Source organism: Protopterus annectens, chromosome 16.part0 (assembly GCF_019279795.1).
Source record: "Protopterus annectens isolate FY-2018-M chromosome 16.part0, PAN1.0, whole genome shotgun sequence".
NCBI lineage: Eukaryota > Metazoa > Chordata > Ceratodontiformes > Protopteridae > Protopterus > Protopterus annectens.
The window spans coordinates 881,190,439-881,217,049 of NC_056750.1; the positions used below are offsets into that span (position 1 = coordinate 881,190,439).

At 42.4% G+C, this 26,611-nt stretch overlaps 1 protein-coding gene across 1 annotated transcript in view; it reads left to right on the forward strand.

Moving 5' to 3' along the window:
- Positions 1-25,977, forward strand: part of LOC122790903 (zinc finger protein 3-like) — a 132,975-nt gene extending 106,998 nt beyond the window's left edge. The window contains 2 exon segments of the mRNA XM_044058583.1: positions 24,272-25,654; positions 25,657-25,977. Coding sequence (XP_043914518.1) covers positions 24,272-25,654; positions 25,657-25,790 — 1,517 coding nt within the window. The 3' untranslated portion in view covers positions 25,791-25,977.
- The last annotated feature ends 634 nt before the right edge of the window (positions 25,978-26,611 follow it).

Below are 26,611 nucleotides of genomic sequence, written 5' to 3' on the forward strand. Positions count from 1 at the left end.
ACAGAACCTCCTACAGGAAAGAACCTTGAAAAAGAGTGTTTGCATTTCATTCACTTGATAAGGAATCTCAGGCTGTGTATCATTGTTGAAAGCACATTTATAATTTTGGTACATTAACCATTATGGCACTAATTTACCTGACCCAAGTACGCTGTTTTCAATGTAACCTAGCAGAATGCATGCTGGCCACATTGCTGTTTTTCAGAATCACAGGTGGTGACAAAGGCTAGTATTTCCATGTATTGTAGGACACTTTTATTCACAATGCAGCTGGAATAGGCATAGCCATACACACTGCATTTTTGTAGAAAACTTCGGCTTGTATAACTGGCCCACTTTGTTTGCTCGACAAGTGAATGATGAAGCTTCTAATGAGTGAGTTAGGAAGGTTGTGACTGTGAGTATCATGTACATCATTCCTCAATGAATCATTTTCCTGGAACTAAACGACTTTTAATGAACAAGTTGTTCAGAAAGGCCCATCCACCTCTATTCAAGCAGAGGTCAGATAGAAATTCCCATATCTGTGGGTCTTTTTTGAATGGATATTGTCCTTTAGGCAGAGGGGTTCCACAAAACTGTAAAGTTTGTAATCCCTCCATGAGGTTTTGCTACAGAAACCATGAGATCTTCAACTGTATACCTCTGGGGACAATATGGTGGACAGACATCCCTTCACCTAAAAGAATGGCAGGCTATCACACAGGACAGATGGGTGGCAGGATATCACACAGGACAGATGGATAAGGGAAGTGATATCCAGAGACTGCAATATTCTGTTCATCTTTTCTCTAAAACAACCTTTTCAACCCCTTCACAACATTCTGCCCCTTTAGAAAGTAACAACCAAATTAATGGTTGAAAATCTCTTAAGCAGCAGGGCCATCCAAGAGGTCAACAGTAGACTATAGGGGGTCTGGGGTTTGTTTGACATTATTTCTGATACAAAATAAAATGAAGATCATTAGGTCCATCTTAGACTTGAGCATCCTAAATCAGTTTACTCAGAAAACCAGCATCTAAATGATCAGTATAAAGTCAATCTTGTTTAGAAGAAGGTGACTGCACTCTCTGGAGTTCCATACCACCTACCTGAATGTAAGCATTGCCTGGACATCTAGGGAAGTACCTGCCCTTCAGCATGGAAGATGGTTAGTAATCATTTAGAGAACTTCCATTTAACCTCACCATAGCCCTAAGGTGTTCTCCAAGTGCAGGAAGCACTAGCAGCTCAACTGAGACTGCACATGGTCAAAGTCACCCCATATTTGGACAGTTTCTGGCTTCCCCACCAGGTAGTCACTGATTCAAGCATGGGACTACTTACTACAGCTTTTCTTGTCCGGGGGGGGGGGGGTTCAAGAAACCATGTGAAGTGCCAGATGGAACCATCACAAGCATATGTTTTCAGAGGTTGCAACCCACGTATTATGACCAGGCTAGTGTGCCTGAAGCAGGAGATAATGAAGTCCTGCGTTCTGGGTATAATATGACCCCAAATAACTCCATTTAAAAGTACTTTAATTGATTCTTAGCAACTCAAGTTCAAAGAACTTTCATGAGCTAAAAACTACACAAGAAATCTGCTAATTTTATAAACCTAATAAGGGTTAACCAGTTACAGGAAGACAGTCCAAGGAAGATCTAAATATTATTGATTTTTAACTGTTTTTTAGATCTGATGAAGAGCTAATGCTCGAAAGTGCTTATCTGTGTGTTAAATAACCAGTCGTGGTGCCTCCAGCAGGTTTTCTTTTCATCTTTTATGGTTTCTTTTCATCTTTTATGGTATACTTTACCACTGTGGACTTTTACTTCTTCCTTGGCTGCTTTAGATTTAAAAAAAAAATCTTATGTCATTCCTTATTCATCTTAAAGTGCCCCTTTCTGACTCTACTGTAGAGGTAATAGCCCTCTGGGAATGAGTCCTGAGAGTGATGTGCTCTGTTCCCTGGATATGGATTCTCAGGGGTGGATCATTTAAGGAAGCACCTTTTATCCATTGAGTATGAGTTATCTGAAAAGTATGAAGCATTTTCAACATAACTTGGCAGAATGAAGACTAGATGTGTTGAAAATGTTGCTCTTGTAAAGCTGTACAGCTTATTGAAGTTTAGGAGCATGAAGTTGTATTAGTTTGTGATTTTGTGTAATCTGCATACATTAAAGACGTACTTTGGTTGTAATTGTTAAGATGTTTAACGTGATTTCATTGTGTTTTGCACTTCTCATTTGATTGCTTTACACATTTTTGTTATTGATTTGAAGTATAGTAACCTGTGTAATGGGCTGATCTAACAGGACCCATTTCAGTTACAGAATGATACTTGCAAATGGCATTTGAGTAAATAATCCTAGTCACATCAGGATTAAATGGTTACCTGCTCTCTTGGTCCAGATATTTGGCATTGCTCATCAGGTCACTATGCTGTCTTCAGAAAGCAGAGCATACAAAGCAGTAACCCTTCAACATTTTCAGTCCAGATGAATACCCATGGACATCTGGTTCTGATGCTTGGTTTGTAAAATCTGAGGGTGAGGATGGTACATTCTTAGTGTTGGTATGAGAGGATGGCGGCAGTTTAAAGACTGCAGTCATTGGAAACTACCTATGACTTAAGGCTGCATCCATCCCTGACCCCAAAACGTCTGGAGCTCTGCCACAAGACCCACATCAGGAAAAGTTTTCACTGAGAATATTGTTATTGTCAATGTAAGCACATTTAACATGAAAAGCCTTGCTGTGTATTAACTTTAACTAGTAAATACATGCCTGCTCTGTGCTGTAAAGTGTCTGTGGCATTTCCCCTAAAGGAGAGGTCCTTGCATTATAAGGACCACTTACTAGTTGACCACGCTCCTTTTTGTTGACCAATAGATTATACTGTACATGACAGTTACTTAGTCTCTCTAACTTCCTGGTTTCTGCATTCAGTAAACAAAATAAAACCTGTTCTACTTTGTCTCTCCTTGTTAATTGCTGTGTACCAGCTATTAACTGATTGCAGTCTGTAATTAATAATAGACCTGAGAGTGAGAAGCCTGCTGTGCTTCCCTACCCTACCTGCAATTCCCACCCACCCCTCTTACTGTACTATTATACTTGCCATATACACATTTCACCTGTGACACCCGATCCCTAACCCTTGCCAAACAACTTTTATTACCAACATAAAAGTACTCCTGTTTGTATTTTCTTATTTGCCAATTTCTGTTTAACATTTAGCATCATTTCCAGCAGCCTTTCTCCCTCCCATACTGCTTTGTACTAGACCCTTTTATACTTAAACCCCTCCCTAGCAGCAAATATAAGAGAAGATACCTGGACACCCTAAATCGCTTCCTTCATAGAAAATATTTATTTCCTACCTATGTTCTACCAGCTTTGACTCCACCACCAGTAAATATCCTACAGTCCTGAATCTTCTCTATCCATTCTTAATTCCTACTTCCCCCACTACCTGCCATCAGTAAAATACATATCCCTTTAATTAATCCTGCTACTCCTTAGCTTATTCTTTTTTTATTCTCCTCATACTGAGCCATCTCTAATCTTACCATGACTCAGCAATGACTCTTAGCATCTCTCCAACTCGGTCCCACCCACCTATCCATACTTCCATTTTAAACTCTCTACACTTCACACCTAACCTGTTTGACACCCCTTACCTTTACTCCAAATGTAGACGGACTTAACTTCATTTCAATTAAAAAAAAAGTGGAGAAATACTCTCCAAAAATGAAAATCAGTCATACTGCAATATTCTAAAATCAAGCCTGGAAGAGGCATTCACTCTAATCTTGGCCCCGCCTAACACAACCAAAATCAAGACAATTCCCTTCCACATACTACTGTAACCCCACAGCAGTCAACCCCCTCCCAGTAATCTAACTTTTGCCTCCTTAATATCAGAACCATGAGAAATAAAACGACTGAAATACCTGCCTGGATTACTCAGTACAAGCCTGATATTCTCACTGTAACTTGGCTTAAACCCAGCATAAACAACTCCAAAATGACACCCACAACTATAATATCAACAATCACCATAAGAAGAGGAAAGGTGGTGGTTTTGCTTTAATATTTCTCAACAACTTCCACATTTCCCCTACAACAAACCAGTATCAAAATTCAGTTCAGCAGAGCTTCTTCTGACTTTCTGGAAAATAAACAAATGTGTATTACTGTCCCTTACATCCTCCTGATTTCTACTGTCAGATATCCTACATTGGATATCCATAACAATTCCAAAAAGACAAAAATACTACTAGGTGATGCTGGTATCTATTGGTTGGACATAACCTCTAACTCCCCTACATCCAGCATAAACTTGTACAGTTTCACACAAATAATTAGTAGCCCACACATTATATCAAGACATCAAACTCCTTATTAAACTGGATCCTAGTATCAGACCAAAATAAAATCACCACCGTAGGTAGAATGTCAGACCCCCCTGTGACCATCTCTGAATCTATACAACCAAACATTTTGCACATCTAGTTAAAACAGCATTTATAATAACATGAAACTCTCCAAGATTACTCCAGAAATATTCATTTCTACCCTGTCATCTATTAACTGGAACATCTAAAAAATCCTCCCCTTAGATGATGCTGCAAATGAATTCCACACAACTTTCCCTACAGCCTTGCACCAACTATAAGGAAGAGACTGAAAACAAATATTGCTAATGCAGGCTAGAGAAAAAGCATGGAAAGACTGGTAACCATATAAAATAACAAAGTATCTCAAACAGAAAGACTGGTAACCGTATAAAATACCAAAGTATCTCCAACAAAAAGACTGGTAACCATATAAAATACCAAAGTATCTCAAACAGAAAGACTGGTAACCATATAAAATACCAAAGTATCTCAAACAGAAAGACTGGTAACCATATAAAATACCAAAGTATCTCAAACAGAAAGACTGGTAACCATATAAAATACCAAAGTATCTCAAACAGAAAGACTGGTAACCGTATAAAATACCAAAGTATCTCAAACAGAAAGACTGGTAACCGTCTAAAATACCAAAGTATCTCCAACAAAAAGACTGGTAACCATATAAAATACCAAAGTATCTCAAACAGAAAGACTGGTAACCGTATAAAATACCAAAGTATCTCAAACAGAAAGACTGGTAACCATATAAAATACCAAAGTATCTCAAACAGAAAGACTGGTAACCGTATAAAATACCAAAGTATCTCCAACAAAAAGACTGGTAACCATATAAAATACCAAAGTATCTCAAACAGAAAGACTGGTAACCGTATAAAATACCAAAGTATCTCAAACAGAAAGACTGGTAACCGTATAAAATACCAAAGTATCTCAAACAGAAAGACTGGTAACCATATAAAATACCAAAGTATCTCAAACAGAAAGACTGGTAACCGTATAAAATACCAAAGTATCTCAAACTTTAGAATGCTCTGTAACCATACTAAAAAGCCAGTAAATGAATACAAAAAAAAAATACAAGAACATAGACAAACAGTAAACACAACCTTAAAAAAATTCTGGTCAGCCATTAAAGAAATCTTGCATCCCTGCCAAAAATTCAACCCATAACTCCTCTCCCAATACCTTGCCACTCAAAACTGCAGTATAATTCAATTCCTATTGCATAGATAATATGGCATCCCTAACCAAGCATTCCCTGACATCTAATTCCAATCCTGCCCAACAACCATAGATCACCACTTTCACTTTCACCTTCAAACCTATACTCACATTCTATATAAAACTACTCTTAAATTCAAACCATGCTATATTTCAGCTGATGGTCTTCTGAGTACCTTAAAATAGCAAGTAATAGTGTTGTCTGATCTGTGTCAATCCTTTTACAGGTCAATCCATGACTCTCGCTTTCCCTCTAGGGAAAAAAAAATACACATTATCCCTAGACACAAAGAAGGAAGTTCAATGGATATCACTAATTTTAGGCCTATAGTAATCATATCCCCTTCTCCAAAATGCATTCAGAAATTATCTGATAAAACCAGAAAAGGACATCTCAGTGCTGTGGAACATTCTGTGGCAGTTTCAGGGATTTAGGTGGACATAAAATTATTAAAGGTAAAGCAAAGGCTATAGTTGCAAACTATGTACCCACACATGAAATAGTTCAATAATACCCGTATTTATGGGAACACAATAAAATTAAGTAGTTAGGAGTTTGGGATCAAAAGGATTCTCATATGGCAGCTAAAGATAATGGGGGAAGAGACTAAATAAAAGATGGTATGAAAACTGAGAAACTGGAAGTTCTTGTTTAATAGATAATGAATACCAAAATGCAAATGGTGAAAGTGTTTTTAGTCCCTTTAGTTGTATTCTCTGGCATATTTTTATTACCCAGAAGAGAAGCTGTGGATAGTAATTTAAAAAGGAATTGAAGGATTTTGTCTGGAAGGGGGGAATAAGGCAAGGGTCAAGTGGAATTAAGTTGATCGAATAGAACAAGACCATTTAAGGTTAACTAATTTGAATGGATAGTTTAGTGCAACACAGTTAAGGCTCATATACCTAACACAAGCAGAAAGTTGTAAATAAAGTAGGAAAAGGATGATGATGAAGCTGGGACATTGAAGAAATCGGTAGGGAGTGGGACTTTGGATGCAGATCTTTAAGGAGAATAATAACAGCAGTACAGAATATTATATTCTTAAAGTAAGAGAAAGTATTGTAAGAAATAAACCAACACAAGAATGGAGAAACGGGATTCTGCCAATGGGAATGACTGCAATTAGGGATAGAAAGAGAGGATAAGTAAGAGAGAATAGGCAGGAGGGGGCTGGGATTTGCTGAGAAAACTGGCGAAGGAACCAAGGTATTTGGAGCAAATAACTAGAGAGAGAGGGAAAGGAATGGGAAGAGGCCAAGAAAACTTTTGGACTGCAACCCTGAGACTGCCTTCCATATCGGGGATTGATATCAGAGTACAGGCAAAACGAAAAAGGATAGTTAGTAGGGCATATAAAATGTTGCATGATAACTATAAGAATCAATCAGAGGAGGTTAGAAAGGATTGGGAAAGTGATTGGATAAGCAATTTACAAGGTAACAATAGGAGAACATATATATGGATCCCAAATATGCAACAAAGACTTGGAAGATTTAAGATTTTGTTTGAAAGTATTCTTATAGATATGTTATACCCCAAACAGACTCCAAAGAATTTTTTACTCTGGTAGATGGCAGATGTTGTGATTTTGACAGAAAGTGGTAATTGGGAACACACCTGATACACTTGTAATAGGTGACTCTATCGTCAGGCACACTGACGTCCCGCTCACCAGGCTGAACAAGGAGAGGGTCACGGTGAGCAGCCTGTCGGGCGCTAGGATCCGCCACATAACACAAGCACTCAGGTCACTCCAAGGCAAGTACAAATATGACTCAGTCATTGTCCATGCTGGTGTGAATGACCTGAGACATACCTCCCTGGACTACATGAAAAGAGACATAAAGGAGCTCTCTGAGCATGTAGCCCAGGCCGGTATGACCCTGACCTTGAGTAGCATCTTACCCTCACCAAGAATGATGCCACAATATGAAGACAAGATGATCAATTTCAACAACTGGCTTAAGTACTGGTGTCATTCAAAGGGGATCCAATGCCTGTCAGCTTGGGATGATATCCTCGACAAGCCACGATGCTTCACTAGGGACGGCTTGCACCTGTCACCCCTGGGCTTTCGGATATTGGCAAAACCTCTTGCTACCCCCATAGTGCCTTTTTTAGGCAAGGCTCAAAAGACAAACCCACCTCCATAGGTATCACAAGGGATAAGAAACTAAGAGTAATGCTACTCAATGCCAGAAGTCTAAACCTCAAGATGCATGCACTCGAAACTCTAATTAGAATGGAGAACATCGATATATGTGCAGTAACAGAAACCTGGTTCAGGGCTCCCAAGAGCACCCCAGCACTACCAGGTTATACCTCATACCATGCTTTTCGGCCCCAAAACTTGGACCGAACCACAAAAGGAGGGGGAGTATCGATATTCATCAAAGATACCCACACCTCCAGGTTGGTGGCAAAGCACGAAGCATCAGAGACTATCCATGTGCAACTAACAGTGGGTAAACTGCCTTCCAGTTTATAGCCTGCTACAGACCACCCTCCCAAACCCAGGAACCCCACTCGGCCTTCCTGAGAACACTGGAAAATATGAAGGTCTCTCCATACACCATTATGTTGGGCGACTTCCAACTACCCAAACATAGACTGGGAGCATTACTCTAGCTCCAACACCCTAGCCCAAAGGTTCCTAGAATTTATAAACTCAAATGCTATGGAACAACTTGTTACCACTCCCACAAGAGGGGAAAACATACTGGACCTGATCATCACCAACATGGAGACTCTATGCTCCAGACCAGAAGTGTATCCCTCACTGGTAAGATCAGACCATGAACTAATCTCACTGGATATTCACATCCCGACCCCACCCCCTGCTCAGAAAACCACAGTGAAAAACTTCTCTAAAGCAAATTTCACTCCTCAAAACTGAGGTGGAATCCTTCAAAGCTCCCGGGCCTGTGGAAAATATGGCCCAGACCGCAGAATCCTTTATAAACGCATTCTATGAACACCTTCAGGAATGCATGGATCATGCGATCCCTAATAAAAACCAAGACCCAATCCTCCAAAGGCAGACGTCCTGTCTGGTGGTCCCCAGCCATAAACAAACTATACAATAGAAGGAGGAAGCTACTAAATGATAGAGCAAAATCCCAAAAAGGGAAGGCATCACTGATCAGTATTAACAAAAAACTACGGGCACTCATAAAATTGTCTAAGGCCAGCTTCGAGAGAAAAATTGCACAGGACACTAAGGATAATCACAAGGCTTTCTTTGGGTTATGTTAGGAACCTGGGTGGTAATTCCCAGATATGCTCAGAATTAGTCCAAATGACAAAAAATACACTGAACCCACAGACATTGCCAACATCCTAGCTGACAGGTTCAGCGCAAACTTCTCCCCCCCTCCCCACCAAAAGGGCAAATATCCATCCCAGCAGAGTGCTGCCCCCCTGACATCTCAGATGCTCAGGTAAGAGCCGCCCTCTCCAAAGCAAAATACAGCATCAATGGGACCAGACGGTGTCCCGGGCTGCATCCTACATGAACTCCAAGAAGAGCTAAACCCAAACATAAAACTACTGTTCAATCTCAGCCTTACTACAGGATATGTGCCCAAAGAGTGGCGTACAGCAACAGTGGTCCCTCTCCATAAAGGTGGTGCCTCAACGGATCCTGGAAGCCTGACTAGCTTGGTCTGCAAAGCTATGGAAAGGATCATCATGGATCTCATAAATAAAGATATTGGGGACCTACAGACACTGGATTCTACCCAGTTCGGCTTTAAGGCAGATCCTGCCTCTTAAACCTGATTGATTTCTTTGAAACAGTCATCAAGGCCATTGATGAGGAAGGTGGTCCACACAGCCTACCTGGACCTCAAAAGCCTTCGATACAATACCCCACTCAGGCATTATAGATAAGCTCACCAGCTTAAATATAAACCCCATGTCACTAGATGGGTTGCAAACTGGCTCAAGGACAGAACCCACATGGTTAGAATAGCTGGAGCCATGTCAGACTCCAAACCAGTTACAAGTGGTGTCCCACAAGGCTCAGTCTTGGGACCTCTCTTGTTCGGGTATATATTTCTGGGAGGTACAGGCCAACACGGAAGGACTGTGGCTGACCAAGTCGCAGACTACTGCAAACTACCATAATCGACTCTCCAGCCGACACACATCCTCCAAAAGGGCCTCATAGAAACAGACAATCTGGTGCCAGAGCCATGGCCTCAAGCTAAATGCCAAAAGTGTATAGACATCCCCTTTGGCAAAACAAGTGCCTACAAATTACCACATAGGTGTAATCCATTGGGTACAGAAGAAGTAATTAGGGACCTGGGGACCCAAGTTGATAGCAATCTCTCATTTGACAACCACGTGGCCAAAGTGGTTAGAAAAACATTTTATATAGCCCACCTAATCATGAAGGGATTCACATCTAAATCAGGAGGTCATCGTGCCTCTTTACTCATCCCTCATCAGGCCCATAATTGAGTACAAATGCCCTTTGGGATGTACCTTACCAGACACCTGCAGCAACTGGAAAGACCCCAAAAGTACCTCACCAAGAGGATCAAAGGGCTCAAACAGATGCCATATGCTGCCGGTTAAAGAAACTCAAGCTCTACTCAGTGGCATAATCGCCTGTTCAGAGGTGATCTGTGCCTGACGATAAAGCCGCATCCAACCCGGAATTAATGGACATGCTGCACCTCAGAAAATCCAAATCCCATCGAGCCACGCCTCGAGAGACTTGAACCTCAGCACTGAAATAAATAGGACATGCTGGAGGAACAGATTCATAACCCAGAGGCTCCTTCACTCTGGAATAAAAATCCCAGTCCAGGTTAGGCAGAGTCCCTCATTGACTCTCTTCAAGAGGAATCTTGATGAGTGGATGGGAGATCGTAGGTTTACCCCGATATCACTTCTGTGTCACTGTTAGACACAGGCACAGTATACTAACCTAAAAGGGCATAGCAAATTAAATTTAAAGAGTAGGGGAGCCAGAGGTTTTGCCAGGAGTTCTATGGAGTCTCAGGCAGATACTTTACTGTTACAGGATGTGCCCTCTCAGGAGGTAGGCCAGGCTGAGGGGCTTCTCAGGTAACTGTTCTTCCCTCTCTTCCCAAGGTAGTTAGGGCCTCTCCTTCTGTTTCCAGAGCTTCTTTAGAGGAAGGCCAAGTTCAGCTTCTGTGGGGCTTCTCCTAGCATTTCGGTCTGTGCCTAAGAAACATATGCTTAAAATGGCAGAAGATTTGATTACTCTGATTAGAGGTTCTATGCCCCACCTGATAAGAGGCCTAGGGTGGAACAGGAGTTTGATAGTTTTGAACAGTGTTCACAGGCTTCAGAGTCTTCTGTGGAAGACTTGCAGGAGTTTCCTGCTTATTCTGATTCTGATGTGGATGATTCCACTCCTTCAGCTTCTCCTCCTGAGGATTTTTCATTTTCAGAGACTCTTCATCCATGAGGAAGCACTTTAAATGGGAAGGCCAAGATTACTCTGACTCCAGAAAAAGGCTTAGGGAATTCTTGTTTTTACCCCACCATAGGCCCTTAGCTATTCCTCCTGTGTTGAATGTGGTGGAGGATGTTTTTGCAGAGGCTTCCTGAACCCTGATTCCTTGCCTCCTGCTCCTGTTAAGCCTGATAGGTATTATAGGGTGCCCGAAGCTCATAAGTATTTGTTTAAGAGTCCCAGGGCGGACCCAGAAACTGTTTCTCAGGGGCCTAAAGGTGTTAAAGCTTCTGTTGTTAAAAATCCTGTCCCCTCTGATAAAGAGGCAAGGGCTTTGGATAGGTGGGGTAAGAAAGTATATACTTCTTCCACTCTAGCCATGAGGGCGTTGAATTGTCAGTTTCATATGCTGAAATATCAGAATTATCTCCTTTCACAATTGAAATCTAAGGTGGATGCTTTGGCGGAAGGTATTGAGTGTAAAGAATTGCTGGATTTGGTTCATGTGTCTGAACAAGTGGGTAAGCATTCTTTGCAGTGTGGTTTTGATGCTGTTCAGGCCTCCTCGAGGGTGGCTGCTACTAGTTCTGTTCTTCGCAGACATGCCTGGTTGAAGGATCAGAATTTAGCTGAGCATGTTAAGACAAGGATTTTGGATGCTCCTTTACAGTCTGATGTGTTGTTTGGACCGCCTGTGGAAGCAGTTTTAAAGAAAATGGAGGACAAAGCTAAGTCTATGCAGACTGTTAAAGATTTTTTGCAGGTGCAGCCTCCAAAGTTTAGTAGAAATTGGCCTGCTAAGGGGTGGACATATCCTGCTTATGATTCCCAGTCTAGGGGTAGGATCTAGACGTGGTAGGGGCAGGGCTCAAGGTTCTTTAGGCCTAGATCAGACAGTTCACCTGCTCAGACTTCTGGTGAGGGCAGGGGTCAGTCCTTTCGTAGCAGACCAATGACCTGCCTTTTCAGCTGCCAGTGGACCCCGTCTGGCAGCTCCTTTGGGAGGAAGATTGTCTCTTTTCAAAGAAAATTGGGATTTAATCACTCAAGACAGATGGGTGCTGGATATCATTCACGGTTTACAGATTTTATTTCCACACAATGCCCCTTTCAAAGGCATGCCAGATGTTCCTCCTCCACAAAGAAAAGAGGCTCACAAGCAAGTTTCTCAGTTACTCCAGATAGGGGCTATTCAGCCAGTCCCTGTGTCAGAAAGGGGCCTCGGATTTTATTCTCGCCTGTTCCTAGTACCAAAGAAGGGGAACACGTGGAGACCAATTTTGGATTTATCTATCCTCAACACTTATCTGGACATTCCCAAGTTCAAGATGTTGACGTTACAGCAACTTTTACCTCTGCTGGGCAAAGATCACTGGATGGTAACTTTGGATCTCAAGGAAGCTTACCTTCATGTCCCTATACCGCTAACTTGCCGACAGCATGTGCGGTTTCGAACTGCAGCTTTTCATTATCAGTTCTCTGCATTGCCCTTTGGCCTATCTCCTGCGCCCAGAGTATTCACAAAGGTTCTGGCTCCAGTGATAGCTTACTTCAGGCTTCAAGGAATTCAAATCTATCCTTACTTGGACGACTGCCTGATTCTGGCTCAAGAAAAGAACACCTTCTACAGCATCTGGAATATGTCATAGCAGTGCTAAGATGCCTAGGGTATTCTGTGAACGAAATAAAGTCCAGTCTAGTACCCTCTCAAGACATGTGCTTTCTGGGTGTGAGACTGAATACAGCAGCCCAGATGGCCTTTTTTAACCCCGGACAAACAAAAGAGTCTGTCACTTTACTTCCATCAACTATCTCATCAGTCCGTGCTGACTGCAAGGACAGTCCTTCAAGCATTAGGGTTCATGGCATCTTGTATTCTGGTGCTTCCCAATGCCAAACTGCATATGAGGAAGCTGCAATGGTATCTCAAAAATGTATGGACACAGCACTGCCAAGATTTGGACACTGTCATTCAAATAATACCTTGCCTTCAAAAGGAATTCTTGTGGTGGGCTCAGGAATGTCACCTAAACAAGGGACTCTCTGTGACCCGGCCAGAGGCGAGTCAGATTTTAACGACAGATGCCTCGGACACTGCTTGGGGGGCTCATCTAAATGGAAAGTGGATACAAGACAAGTGGCCTGCCAGACTACAGCATCTACATATCAACATGAAGGAGATGTTAGCAGTCCAGTTTGCATTGATGGCTTTCAAGGAGTTACTTCTTCCAGGGCAGGTGTTGATTCTAACAGACAACACAACTGTCATGTGGTACATCAACAAGCAAGGGGGAACACATTCTTATCCTCTATGCAGGCAAGCAATGATTTTATGGGAGACTGCGTTAAGCCTGCAACTGACTCTTCAGGCAAGGTTTCTGCCAGGAGCACAGAACTCCCTAGCAGATGCGTTAAGCAGACAAACCGTGGATCCCCACAGTGGAAACTGGATCTTCATGTATTTCAGAAATTGACAGTGTCATGGGGAACTCCAGACATAGATCTGTTCGCTTCTCCACTAAACCACCAGCTGCCAAAGTATTGCACAAAGGGGTTTCATCACACAGCTTGGAAAGTGGATGCTCTGTCTTTCAGTTGGAAAAACCTTCATGTCTATGCTTTCCCACCTCTACCTCTTCTTCCAAAGGTATTACTAAAGGTCAGACAGGACGGGCCAAGGATGATTTTGATAGCTCCAGATTGGCCTCGGCAACACTGGTACCCACTTCTAAGGAGTCTTGTAAAGAAGCCTCCATGGCCTTTACCTCTGATTCCTCATCTGTTATCTCAGAAGGACGGTCATCTGCTCAATGTCAAGCTTCAATCTCTTTTCAAAAGCCTGGCATATTCTGTGTTGAAACAGGATTTTCAAATTTAATGGGTTTTTTAAAACCATCCCAAAGGCAAAAAAGAGGGGATTAAAAAACTTTGGAAAAAGGAACCAATTTGGTTTTCACCCCAAAACCTCATACTCTTAGCCAAAACACAGCACATGATCAATACCAATTTACATATGTGTCCTTTTTCTACTGCACCAAGGGTATTTCAAAATGACATGCCAGGCAAAGGGAGAACTGAAGGACATGGCCCACTCACCTGTTATGGTGAATGGTAGTAGTTTGCACACATTTGAGGGCATTTTTTTTGGGAGAGATTTCCCTTGTGTACAGCAGTGAAACTACATTTTCTGTCATTTGGAGGAAAGGTAGTGCTGCTTGGAAAGAATTGCTTTTTGACAGTGAGTGATGTCCTTTGTGGACAGCTAATTTACCATCCCTTATAATACCACTCTAGGTACCTGGAATTGAGGCTGTTAAAAATAAGAAAATTTGTTGAATCAGCACTGTTGGCTTTTAATGATAGCCCCTGCGTGTTGACCATCATCTTGCCGATGGGAGAAAATGGTTGTTTGGCTGAAGAAGGACGGATGAGTGACTGGTAGGAGGACTAGACGTTCACCATGACCTGCTTTCAGAATCTGGAACTCTCCCTGAATCTACTCAGTTTACAGCTAACTCCTACCTTAGCAAACCCTGTTTATGAGATCTCTTCTGAACAAGACCAGAGGGCATTCTTTGCCTCCAGTAACATGTTGTTTCTGTCCCTGTGTTTCCCTTTACATATAACAATCAAACTGGATTATGGCCAGAAAATCCCTCACAACATTTGGGTACAGATCACCCTCAGTCCTGATGGTCCTCTAAAAAGACTGCATATAAGAAAACTGCAGTGAGTGTGGGGTATAATCTCAAACAAAATGCACCAACATACCCACTCCCTACAGTGTGTATGATATATATAATCTCAAACAGAATGTGTCAACATGCCCACTCCCTGCAGTGCCACATTCTTCTATTGCCTTTCATCAGAAGGAAGATCATATGGTAGATACAGTAGATGAACCTCAATGAGTGAGTCCCATCCCAGCCAGTCCCTGTTACACAGATGCTGGTCAGTGAGACTCATCAGGCACAGCTTGGGAAAACCATCCAGGAAAAGTAAGAATCTAATTCCCTTGATTTAAAACTCAGAAAGAAAATGCACATCAACATCAAACAGATGATGACTGTAGTTCAGTCATAAAAGCCTTGAAACACACTTGGCAATTGATTCTGTCCCCTGCTGAGCAAAATAAGGGTGTAAGCCTGTCCTACTGCCACAGTGTATGGACATCCCTTTCCCAAAAAAGGGCCCCATTTTTACACTTCCAGCTTGAGACGTTAAGGCTGACTGATCTTGTGCTCATCCACAATAAGCAGCTGTTGGCTGTTATGATGGAGACTGGGAAACAAACGACAAGGAAATTCTATCTATCAAAATGAAATGATTATCCCTTTCACATCAGAAATGACATTGGACTTAAACCAGCATGAAGAGACCATGGTTCTCAAATATCTGTCAGATATTTACAGTTCAGGATTACCTTAAGCCTCACTGGATGTGCATGTATATGCTATCTCTGGGCTACCATGGGATGCCCCATTGCTCCTTGCCATGAATAAACCAATTTCCTAAAGGGTACTATACCAAAGGCCACCTAAGCTGGAACATTCATCAGTGGGACCTGCTATATGTTGTAGTACTTTTACCAACATTTGAGACTGCTACAAGGCATCCTCAGGTACTTGATCTGGAAGACTGTCTTCTGGTAGTCAAAAAAAGTAAATTTTTGCCCTTTTAAAACTCTTTCTAAAGAAATACCAAAAGGGATGGGCCCCATGCTTGTGAACATTTACAGTGTCTACTGGATGACAGCTGTCTCACTAGAAGATCTGAATGGACCTCCCACATTGGTGATTGTCCCTCCTCTGTGGAGTGAATGTGCTTTAGCCCAGCAGTGGTGGCATGATGGTCAGTGTGGCAGAAGTGAAAAGGACAGATAAAGGGAAAGGATGTTGCTACCTTGCATGTGCACAGGCAGCTAAGATTTTACCCAGAAGAAAAATAAAGTAAAAATAGATTAGTTATTCATAGCCTGTGGGTAGGGAAGGGGAAAATGTCTTTCTTAAAATTTGATTACTCCAAAATAAATAGCCCAGTGTGTCTACTTGTGTTGGTCCTTCTTTGGAAATTGTAAGCATGTAAGTCCCACAACAGCAACAGCAGCCACCATGAGTTTTCTAGGGGGCAACACCCATCTCCTATTGAAAGCAATTGCCAGGTCAGAGGCTCTTACTTTTTCCAAGGCACTACAGTTACAAACTCCTAGGGATCAAATCTTTCTTTCCCAGTAATACGCTGCCCCCCCCCCCCCCCCCCCCCCCCCCCCCCCCCCCCCCTCCCCCCCCCCCCCCCCCCCCCCCGACCCCCCCCCCCCCCCCCCCCCCCCCCCCCCCCCCCCCCCCCCCCCCACCCACCCCCCCCCCCCCCCCCCCCCCCCCCCCCCCCCCCCCCCCCACACTTTAGATGTACACAGGCAATTGAGTTATTATTTGAGCGGGACCAAACATTATAGCCGGTCTCAGCCGTTACTTGTTCCTCTGCCTTTAAGTTCACAGTCCAAACCTGTGTCAAACAAACTATTTCTAGGTGGATTGGCTTTGCATTGCATTTTGTTATTCCCATCATGGCAAAGAGGTTCCAGCTGGGATTAGGCCTCATTCCACTAGGGCTACTGCCACTTCAACAGCATTTCTAAGGGGGGTGGCAACTAAGGATATTCTGGAAGCAGCTACTTGGAGTTCAGTGCATACTTTCTCTGAGCATTATCACCTGCCTATATACTCTAAGTCTAGAGCTGGTTTTGCCACAGCTGTTTTACAAGGCATGTTGTCAGCTCCTGCTACTATAATTTGCCAGCCTCCTTACCTCTGCTTTGGGATTCTACCCAATAGTCAGGACTGTAGCAAGGGGAGGCGCAGACCATAGTACTGTTTTGTACCTACCATAAATGTAGTTGTTCGGGTATTCCCTTGCTAGTCCAATTACCTCCTCCTTCCCCTCTGTGTTTCAGGGTGGTTGTGTAGGTGCCTTTACATGCTTATATTTTTTGTATATATATTCCTGTATATATTGTACATGTTTATTGGTGCAGGTTGTTTTTGGGACTTGTCTTTTTGGGTCTTCTGACATCTGGGGCAAGAAAAGACTGAGGAAATGACGTCGGTCATGCGCATTAGTACCCTGACGTACTGACGTCAGTCTAAGGCGCCATGACCGACGTCAGCCTTATACTCTGGTATTCGGGCCGACTGGGACGCGGACTATACCCAATAGTCAGGACTGCAGCAAGGGAATCCTCGAACATCTACATTTATGGTAGGTACAAAACTGTACTGTCTCTCCATACACCATTATATTGGGCGACTTCAACTACCCAAACATAGACTGGGAGCATTACTCTAGCTCCAACACCCTAGCCCAAAGGTTCCTAGAATTTATAAACTCAAATGCTATGGAACAACTTGTTACCACTCCCACAAGAGGGGAAAACATACTGGACCTGATCATCACCAACATGGAGACTCTATGCTCCAGACCAGAAGTGTATCCCTCACTGGTAAGATCAGACCATGAACTAATCTCACTGGATATTCACATCCCGACCCCACCCCCTGCTCAGAAAACCACAGTGAAAAACTTCTCTAAAGCAAATTTCACACTCCTCAAAACTGAGGTGGAATCCTTCAAAGCTCCCGGGCCTGTGGAAAATATGGCCCAGACCGCAGAATCCTTTATAAACGCATTCTATGAACACCTTCAGGAATGCATGGATCATGCGATCCCTAATAAAAAACCAAGACCCAATCCTCCAAAGGCAGACGTCCTGTCTGGTGGTCCCCAGCCATAAACAAACTATACAATAGAAGGAGGAAGCTACTAAATGATAGAGCAAAATCCCAAAAAGGGAAGGCATCACTGATCAGTATTAACAAAAAACTACGGGCACTCATAAAATTGTCTAAGGCCAGCTTCGAGAGAAAAATTGCACAGGACACTAAGGATAATCACAAGGCTTTCTTTAGTTATGTTAGGAACCTGGGTGGTAATTCCCAGATATGCTCAGAATTAGTCCAAAATGACAAAAAATACACTGAACCCACAGACATTGCCAACATCCTAGCTGACAGGTTCAGCGCAAACTTCTCCCCCCCTCCCCACCAAAAGGGCAAATATCCATCCCAGCAGAGTGCTGCCCCCCTGACATCTCAGATGCTCAGGTAAGAGCCGCCCTCTCCAAAGCAAAATACAGCATCAATGGGACCAGACGGTGTCCCGGGCTGCATCCTACATGAACTCCAAGAAGAGCTAAACCCAAACATAAAACTACTGTTCAATCTCAGCCTTACTACAGGATATGTGCCCAAAGAGTGGCGTACAGCAACAGTGGTCCCTCTCCATAAAGGTGGTGCCTCAACGGATCCTGGAAGCCTGACTAGCTTGGTCTGCAAAGCTATGGAAAGGATCATCATGGATCTCATAAATAAAGATATTGGGGACCTACAGACACTGGATCCTACCCAGTTCGGCTTTAAGGGCAGATCCTGCCTCTTAAACCTGGTTGATTTCTTTGAAACAGTCACCAAAGCCATTGACGAGGGGAAGGTGGTCCACACAGCCTACCTGGACCTCGCAAAAGCCTTCGATACAATACCCCACTCAGGCATTATAGATAAGCTCACCAGCTTAAATATAAACCCCTATGTCACTAGATGGATTACAAACTGGCTCAAGGACAGAACCCACATGGTTAGAATTGCTGGAGCCATGTCAGACTCCAAACCAGTTACAAGTGGTGTCCCATAAGGCTCAGTCCTGGGACCTCTCTTGTTCGGTATATATTTCTCGGAGGTACAGGCCAACACGGAAGGACTGTGGCTGACCAAGTTCGCAGACTACTGCAAACTGGGCGCCATAATCGACTCTCCAGCCGACACAAGCATCCTCCAAAAGGGCCTCATAGAAACAGACAACTGGTGCCAGAGCCATGGCCTCAAGCTAAATGCCAAAAAGTGTATAGACATCCCCTTTGGCAAAAACAAGTGCCCACAAATTACCGCATAGGTGGTAATCCATTAAGTACAGAAGAAGTAATTAGGGACCTGGGGACCCAAGTTGATAGCAATCTCTCATTTGATAACCACGTGGCCAAAGTGGTTAGAAAAACATTTTATATAGCCCACCTAATCATGAAGGGATTCACATCTAAATCAGGGGAGGTCATCGTGCCTCTTTACTCATCCCTCATCAGGCCCATAATTGAGTACAAATGCCCCTTTTGGGATGTACCTTACCAGACACCTGCAGCAACTGGAAAGACCCCAAAAGTACCTCACCAAGAGGATCAAAGGGCTCAAACAGATGCCATATGCTGCCCGGTTAAAGAAACTCAAGCTCTACTCAGTGGCATACCGCCTGTTCAGAGGTGATCTGTGCCTGACGTATAAAGCCGTATCCAACCCGGAATTAATGGACATGCTGCACCTCAGAAAATCCAAATCCCATCGAGCTACGCGCTCGAGAGACTTGAACCTCAGCACTGAAATAAATAGGACATGCTGGAGGAACAGATTCATAACCCAGAGGCTCCCTTCACTCTGGAATAAAATCCCAGTCCAGGTTAGGCAGAGTCCCTCATTGACTCTCTTCAAGAGGAATCTTGATGAGTGGATGGGAGATCGTAGGTTTACCCCGGATATCACTTCTGTGTCACTGTTAGACACAGGCACAGTATACTAACCTCGAAAAAGGGCATAGCAAATTAAATTTAAAATGGGTGGCGAAAGCCAAACACATTCTGGCTAGGCTTATAAATGCCCTAGGGCAGATAGCCTAGTATGAACCTATGAACCTAAATGTATTTGAAGCAGTGAATATTGTAAAAGAGATAAAAGAACTAGAAGTGGGAACTTTAGAAAAGGGTAAGAATAAATTATACAGAAAGAAATGGGAATTGTGGGAGCAGTACATGCAGAATAATATTTTAGAGGAGGAATGAGGTTTAAGGAAAGGCAGAAATTGAGCAGTATCTGTAATGTATTGATTGCACGGAAGAATATATGTGATGTATATTTGTAACTGTAAACATGTTAATATGGTTTGTTTTCTTTTATGTAAAAGTATGTTTACCTATGCCATAAGTGATGATTCAATAAAGATGTCTAATCTAGGGTCTGTTTATTGAAGAATGGGGAAATGTTTCAGTTTCTATAAGTGACAAAAGTTCCAAATGCTAAACTTGCAGGCACTTTCTTCAGGTATTTCTAGTCGCCCTAGAGTTGAAAGCGAAGTACCTCCTCATACTCTTAGCCAAAACACAGCACATGATCAATACCAATTTACATATGTGTCCTTTTTTCTACTGCACCAAGGGTATTTCAAAAATGACATGCCAGGCAAAGAGGGGAGAACTGGAAGGACATGGCCCACTCACCTGTTATGGTGAATGGTAGTAGTTTGCACACATTTGAGGGCATATTTTTTGGGAGAGATTTCCCTTGTGTACAGCAGTGAAACTACATTTTCTGTCATTTGGAGGAAAGGTAGTGCTGCTTGGAAAGAATTGCTTTTTGACAGTGAGTGATGTCCTTTGTGGACAGCTAATTTACCATCCCTTATAATACCACTCTAGGTACCTGGAATTGAGGCTGTTAAGTAAAATAAGAAAATTTGTTGAATCAGCACTGTTGGCTTTTCGAATGATAGCCCCTGCGTGTTGACCATCATCTTGCCGATGGGAGAAAATGGTTGTTTGGCTGAAGAAGGACGGATGAGTGACTGGTAGGAGGACTAGACGTTCACCATGACCTGCTTTCAGAATCTGGAACTCTCCCTGAATCTACTCAGTTTACAGCTAACTCCTACCTTAGCAAACCCTGTTTATGAGATCTCTTCTGAACAAGACCAGAGGGCATTCTTTGCCTCCAGTAACATGTTGTTTCTGTCCCTGTGTTTCCCTTTACATATAACAATCAAACTGGATTATGGCCAGAAAATCCCTCACAACATTTGGGTACAGATCACCCTCAGTCCTGATGGTCCTCTAAAAAGACTGCATATAAGAAAACTGCAGTGAGTGTGGGGTATAATCTCAAACAAAATGCACCAACATACCCACTCCCTACAGTGTGTATGATATATATAATCTCAAACAGAATGTGTCAACATGCCCACTCCCTGCAGTGCCACATTCTTCTATTGCCTTTCATCAGAAGGAAGATCATATGGTAGATACAGTAGATGAACCTCAATGAGTGAGTCCCATCCCAGCCAGTCCCTGTTACACAGATGCTGGTCAGTGAGACTCATCAGGCACAGCTTGGGAAAACCATCCAGGAAAAGTAAGAATCTAATTCCCTTGATTTAAAACTCAGAAAGAAAATGCACATCAACATCAAACAGATGATGACTGTAGTTCAGTCATAAAAGCCTTGAAACACACTTGGCAATTGATTCTGTCCCCTGCTGAGCAAAATAAGGGTGTAAGCCTGTCCTACTGCCACAGTGTATGGACATCCCTTTCCCCCCCAAAAAAGGCCTCATTTTTACACTTCCAGCTTGAAGACGTTAAGGCTGACTGATCTTGTGCTCATCCACAATAAGCAGCTGTTGGCTGTTATGATGGAGACTGGGAAACAAACGACAAGGAAATTCTATCTATCAAAATGAAATGATTATCCCTTTCACATCAGAAATGACATTGGACTTAAACCAGCATGAAGAGACCATGGTCCCCAAATATCTGTTGGATATTTACAGATCAGGCTTACCTTAATCCTCACTGGATGTGCATGTATATGCTATCTCTGCAGACTACCATGGGATGCCCCATTGCTCCTTGCCATGAATAAACCAATTTCCTAAAGGCGGTACTATACCAAAGGCCACCTAAGCTGGAACATTCATCAGTGGGACCTGCTATATGTTGTAGTACTTTTACCAACATTTGAGACTGCTACAAGGCATCCTCAGGTACTTGATCTGGAAGACTGTCTTCTGGTAGTCAGAATATGTGAAAGGAGATGATGTGAATTACAGATGTTTATGCAAAAGCAAACCTATCTTATTTTCCACATGGACAGAATAACCTTGCACATAAACCAGAACTTCATGCCCAATATGGTGATGGAGATCTTCCTTATTCAGACCATAAACCTGATGGTATTCTTCCCTGCCCTACAGGGCAGTGGGTAAAGGATCTTACCTTTTTCAGGTTCGTAGGGGAGTAAAGATTTGACAATGGCCCAGGTGACCTGAGATTGATTGACTGCTGGATGTTTCATAGAGCAGTCCGGAGAGAATGGGCATGTCCACTCTGGAAAGGTATGTCTGGTGACTCTGGTTGACCATGGCAGCAGTTCTGAAAAGAACCGCCTCAGAGAAGGAGGATGGAAATAAGTCTTGAGTGGAGGGCCAGGCTTGAGAGGGAAGTGAGTGGGCTGTCCAAGCCCATGGTAGCTCTTGCCTACGTATGTGAAGGAGAATACATGCTTAGGGCTTGGAACATAGATGGCTCGTATGTCCACATTAGAATCAAGGGGACGATATTTAAAATGCAACATAATGTCCTCAGTTCTTGGGATGCTTGTGAACATTTACAGTGTCTACTAGGATGACAGCTGTCTCACTAGAAGATCTGAATGGACCTCCCACATTGGTGATTGTCCCTCCTCTGTGGAGTGAATGTGCTTGAGCCCAGCAGTGGTGGCATGATGGTCAGTGTGGCAGAAGTGAAAAAGGTACAGATAAAAGGGAAAGGATGTTGCTACCTTGCATGTGCACAGGCAGCTAAGATTTTACCCAGAAGAAAAATAAAGTAAGAAAAATAGATTAGTTATTCATAGCCTGTGGGTAGGGAAGGGGAAAATGTCTTTCTTAAAATTAGATTACTCCAAAATAAATAGCCCAGTGTGTCTACTTGTGTTGGTCCTTCTTTGGTAAAATTGTGCAAGCATGTAAGGGTACGCTCCACAACAGCAACAGCAGCCACCATGAGTTTTCTAAGAGGGGGGCAACACCCATCTCCTATTGAAAGCAATTGCCAGGTCAGAGGCTCTTACTTTTTCTGAGCACTACAGTTTGGACTTTACATCCTGACCCAGGGCAGAATTTACCACAAAGCTCCTGCAGGGGTTATTACAAATCTTTCTTTCCCAGGGCCAGTAAAAACTGCTGAAATCTTTCCCCATAAGTTTGCACTATTGCCATAGCGAGGAACACAGTGAATATAGATCAGCATGTACAGTTATGTTTTTACACAACTGTGCTACATTCACTATGTTCAGTTATCCAGTATTGTTTCCTGTATGTTACCATGTGGAGGATGAGATCGATACCCAGTTGCACTTTAATCACCTTCTCAGTTTCTACACCCTTCATAGCACCATGTTCTCTGGTTTGAATAGTGCATTGTTCCACTGGTTTAGCTGCCCTACATAACACCACCATCTCGGGTTTGAATAGTGCATTGTTCCACTGGTTTAGCTGCCCTACATAACACCACCATCTCGGGTTTGAATAGTGCATTGTTCCACTGGTTTGGCTGCCCTAAGTGGCCCCACCTCCATAGGTTTGATTTTTGCATTGTTCCATTCATTTAGCTGCTATCTCTAGGAGCATTTGCCATCTGTGTTGGCTTCTGATAGACCAGTGTGAATTACACAGATGAGAAATAACCAATAATGGTGTGAAATGACTTCCCTTTTTTTTTTCACCATGGGCATGCTGATATCCAGGTTGGGGGGGGGGGGGGAGTTGATCCGCTGGCCAATTGGAGAAGGGTGAAATGTTTTGTAAGTGCGGCCAGGTGTTGAGCGTTCTGTGGCAGAATTCTGAAAAAGTAGCACTAGTGTAACAATGATCTTGCTCAAAAATACATATGTGCACTATGTTCCTACACAGCTGTACTTTTTAGCTATATGTACAGTAAGACTTCACACACATCTTGGGAAGAATGGCTGAGAGTAATGTTTCAGACTTTATGTATAATTCTTTTCTTGTCTAAATTGATGATCTTTCTTTATTGTAATAGTTTTGAACTGCTTCTGTTCCTCTTTCAGCTGTTCTGTAAGGCCCAAGTTCACATAACTGAGCAATCAGAATTGTTTTTATTTTAGTAATTGTGTTAATAAGAGGAGAATAAAATAGCTGTTAAATTCATAGTATTACAGAATGTTTAAGCAGTACACGTGTTATTGTGAGTGACATGTCTGACATTTGTTTCATCATTGTCATGGACACAGTAATAAGGAATCTGTTTTTAGGTTTCAGGAGCAGAAACTGCAGTGTGTTTTGCAATCAGCAGCCATCACTTGGGACATCCCATCCTCAAGAGAACCTACAGCAGTCTGATGAGCCTGGGAAGGATTACAAGAAACTGCATCTTTCTCCTGGTTTGCAGCATCACTTAGGTCATAACTGGATCAAGAGCTCTGAATGTGACAGTGCAACACCCTCATTACATCACTCTAGACAGAACCCACAGTGGGGTGCTCAGCCTGTGAACAGGTACAACAGGGCTCATCCTGTTACTGCCCCAGAGTTTCATTTAAGATGTAACTGCAGCAGCGACCCTAAGGGCAATGGTCAATCCCCCTCTATACAGCATTGTGCTCAGCGTGCATTGGACACTGACATACTTCCTCCCCCTGTTGTACCACAGCACCAGTCTGGACATAATTGCAGAAACAGGTCTGACTGCCACACATGTTTTAATAAAAAGCAAAGAACAGTAATTTATCAGTCATGTCACAAAGGAGAGAAGTCATGTAAATGCACCGAGTGCAAGACGCAGTTTACGTCTCACGGTAATGTAAAGTACCATCAGCCCATCCACACAGTGGATACTCACACATGGGAGAAAAAATATAAATGTCCTAAATGTAGTAAGTGTTTTACACATAAATATCCACTCAGAATCCATCAAAAAGTTCACACAGGAGAGAAACCGTACAAATGTGATGAATGTAGTAAGGGTTTTGTATATAAACAGTCCCTTGACATCCATAAACTAGTTCACACAGGTGAAAAACCGTACAAATGTGCTGAATGCAGTAAGTGTTTTACCCAGAAACCATACCTTAGAGCCCATCAACAAATTCACAGAGGGGAGAAACCATTTGAATGTGCTGACTGTAATAAATGTTTTGCACACAAAGCATACCTCAGAAATCATCAACGAGTTCATTCAGAGGAAAAGGCTTACCAGTGCCCTGAATGCAGTAAGGGTTTTACACAGAAAAAAAGCCTTAAAACCCATCAGCAAATGCACAGAGGGGAGAAACCATATAAATGTGATGAATGCAATAAGTGTTTTACCCAGAAACAAACTCTTAGAATCCACCAACAAGTTCACAAAGGGGAGAAACCGTATAAATGTGATGAATGTAGTAAGTGTTTTACATGGAGACAAAACCTTAGAACCCATCAACAAATGCACAAAGGGGAGAAACCATATAAATGTGCTGAATGTAGTAAGTGTTTTGCATGGAAACATAACCTTATAACCCATCAACAAATTCACACAGGGGTGAAACCTTATAAATGTGATGAATGTAGTAAGTGTTTTACCCGGAAGCAAAACCTTGTAACCCATGAAAAAATTCACAGAGGGGAGAAACCGTATAAATGCAGTGAATGTAGTAAATGCTTACCCGGAAACGAAACCTTAGAATCCATCAAACAATTCACAGTGGTGAGAAACCATATAAATGTGCTGAATGTTTTAAGTGTTTTACACGGAAACAACACCTTATAACCCATCAGCAAATCCATACAAGATAAACAACACATACAAGTAGAATGCAGTAAGCAGGCATGTGGACTAGACTGCTGATATGCCATTAAACCATTCATACAGTGAATACTCATATATGTGAATGATATATAAATGTTTTGAATGCAGTAAGTGTTTTACACACAAATGTCACCACAGAAGCCATCAATAAATTCACTTAGAGGAAAAAGCTTATGAATGTCCTGAATGCAGTCATTTTGAGATGAAGGAATTTTCCCCTGTATTGTGAAGGGACTTGCAGAAAAGAAATATATATATATATATATATATATATATATATATATATATATATATATATATATATATGGGTACCTATTACTTGATCGACAAGTCAAAACAGCGACACTCACATGTTCGACTCCACATCATCGACACTTCATAACATCGACGTTTCAGGTAAGCGATCTTCCCCCTCACAGGACCCATGGTAGCACTCGTTTCACTATTAAGAAGGTAAGGACAACGCTGTCAGAGTACATTTTGAAGACTGGCGTAAACCTTGTGCGTTAAAAGACAGAAACGAGTGCTACCATGGGTCCTGTGAGGGGGAAGATCGCTTACCTGAAACGTCGATGTTATGAAGTGTCGATGATGTGGAGTCGAACATGAGTGTCGCTGTTTTGACTTGTCGATCAAGTAATAGGTACCCATATATATATATATATATATATATATATATATATATCTATAAATATATATATAAATATATATATAAATTTGTTGAATATAATCATGGTTTTTATACAGAAGAATGAGTTACCAGAACGTCAAAAAGTTGACAAAGGGGGGGGAACTAAGTCTTTCCTCT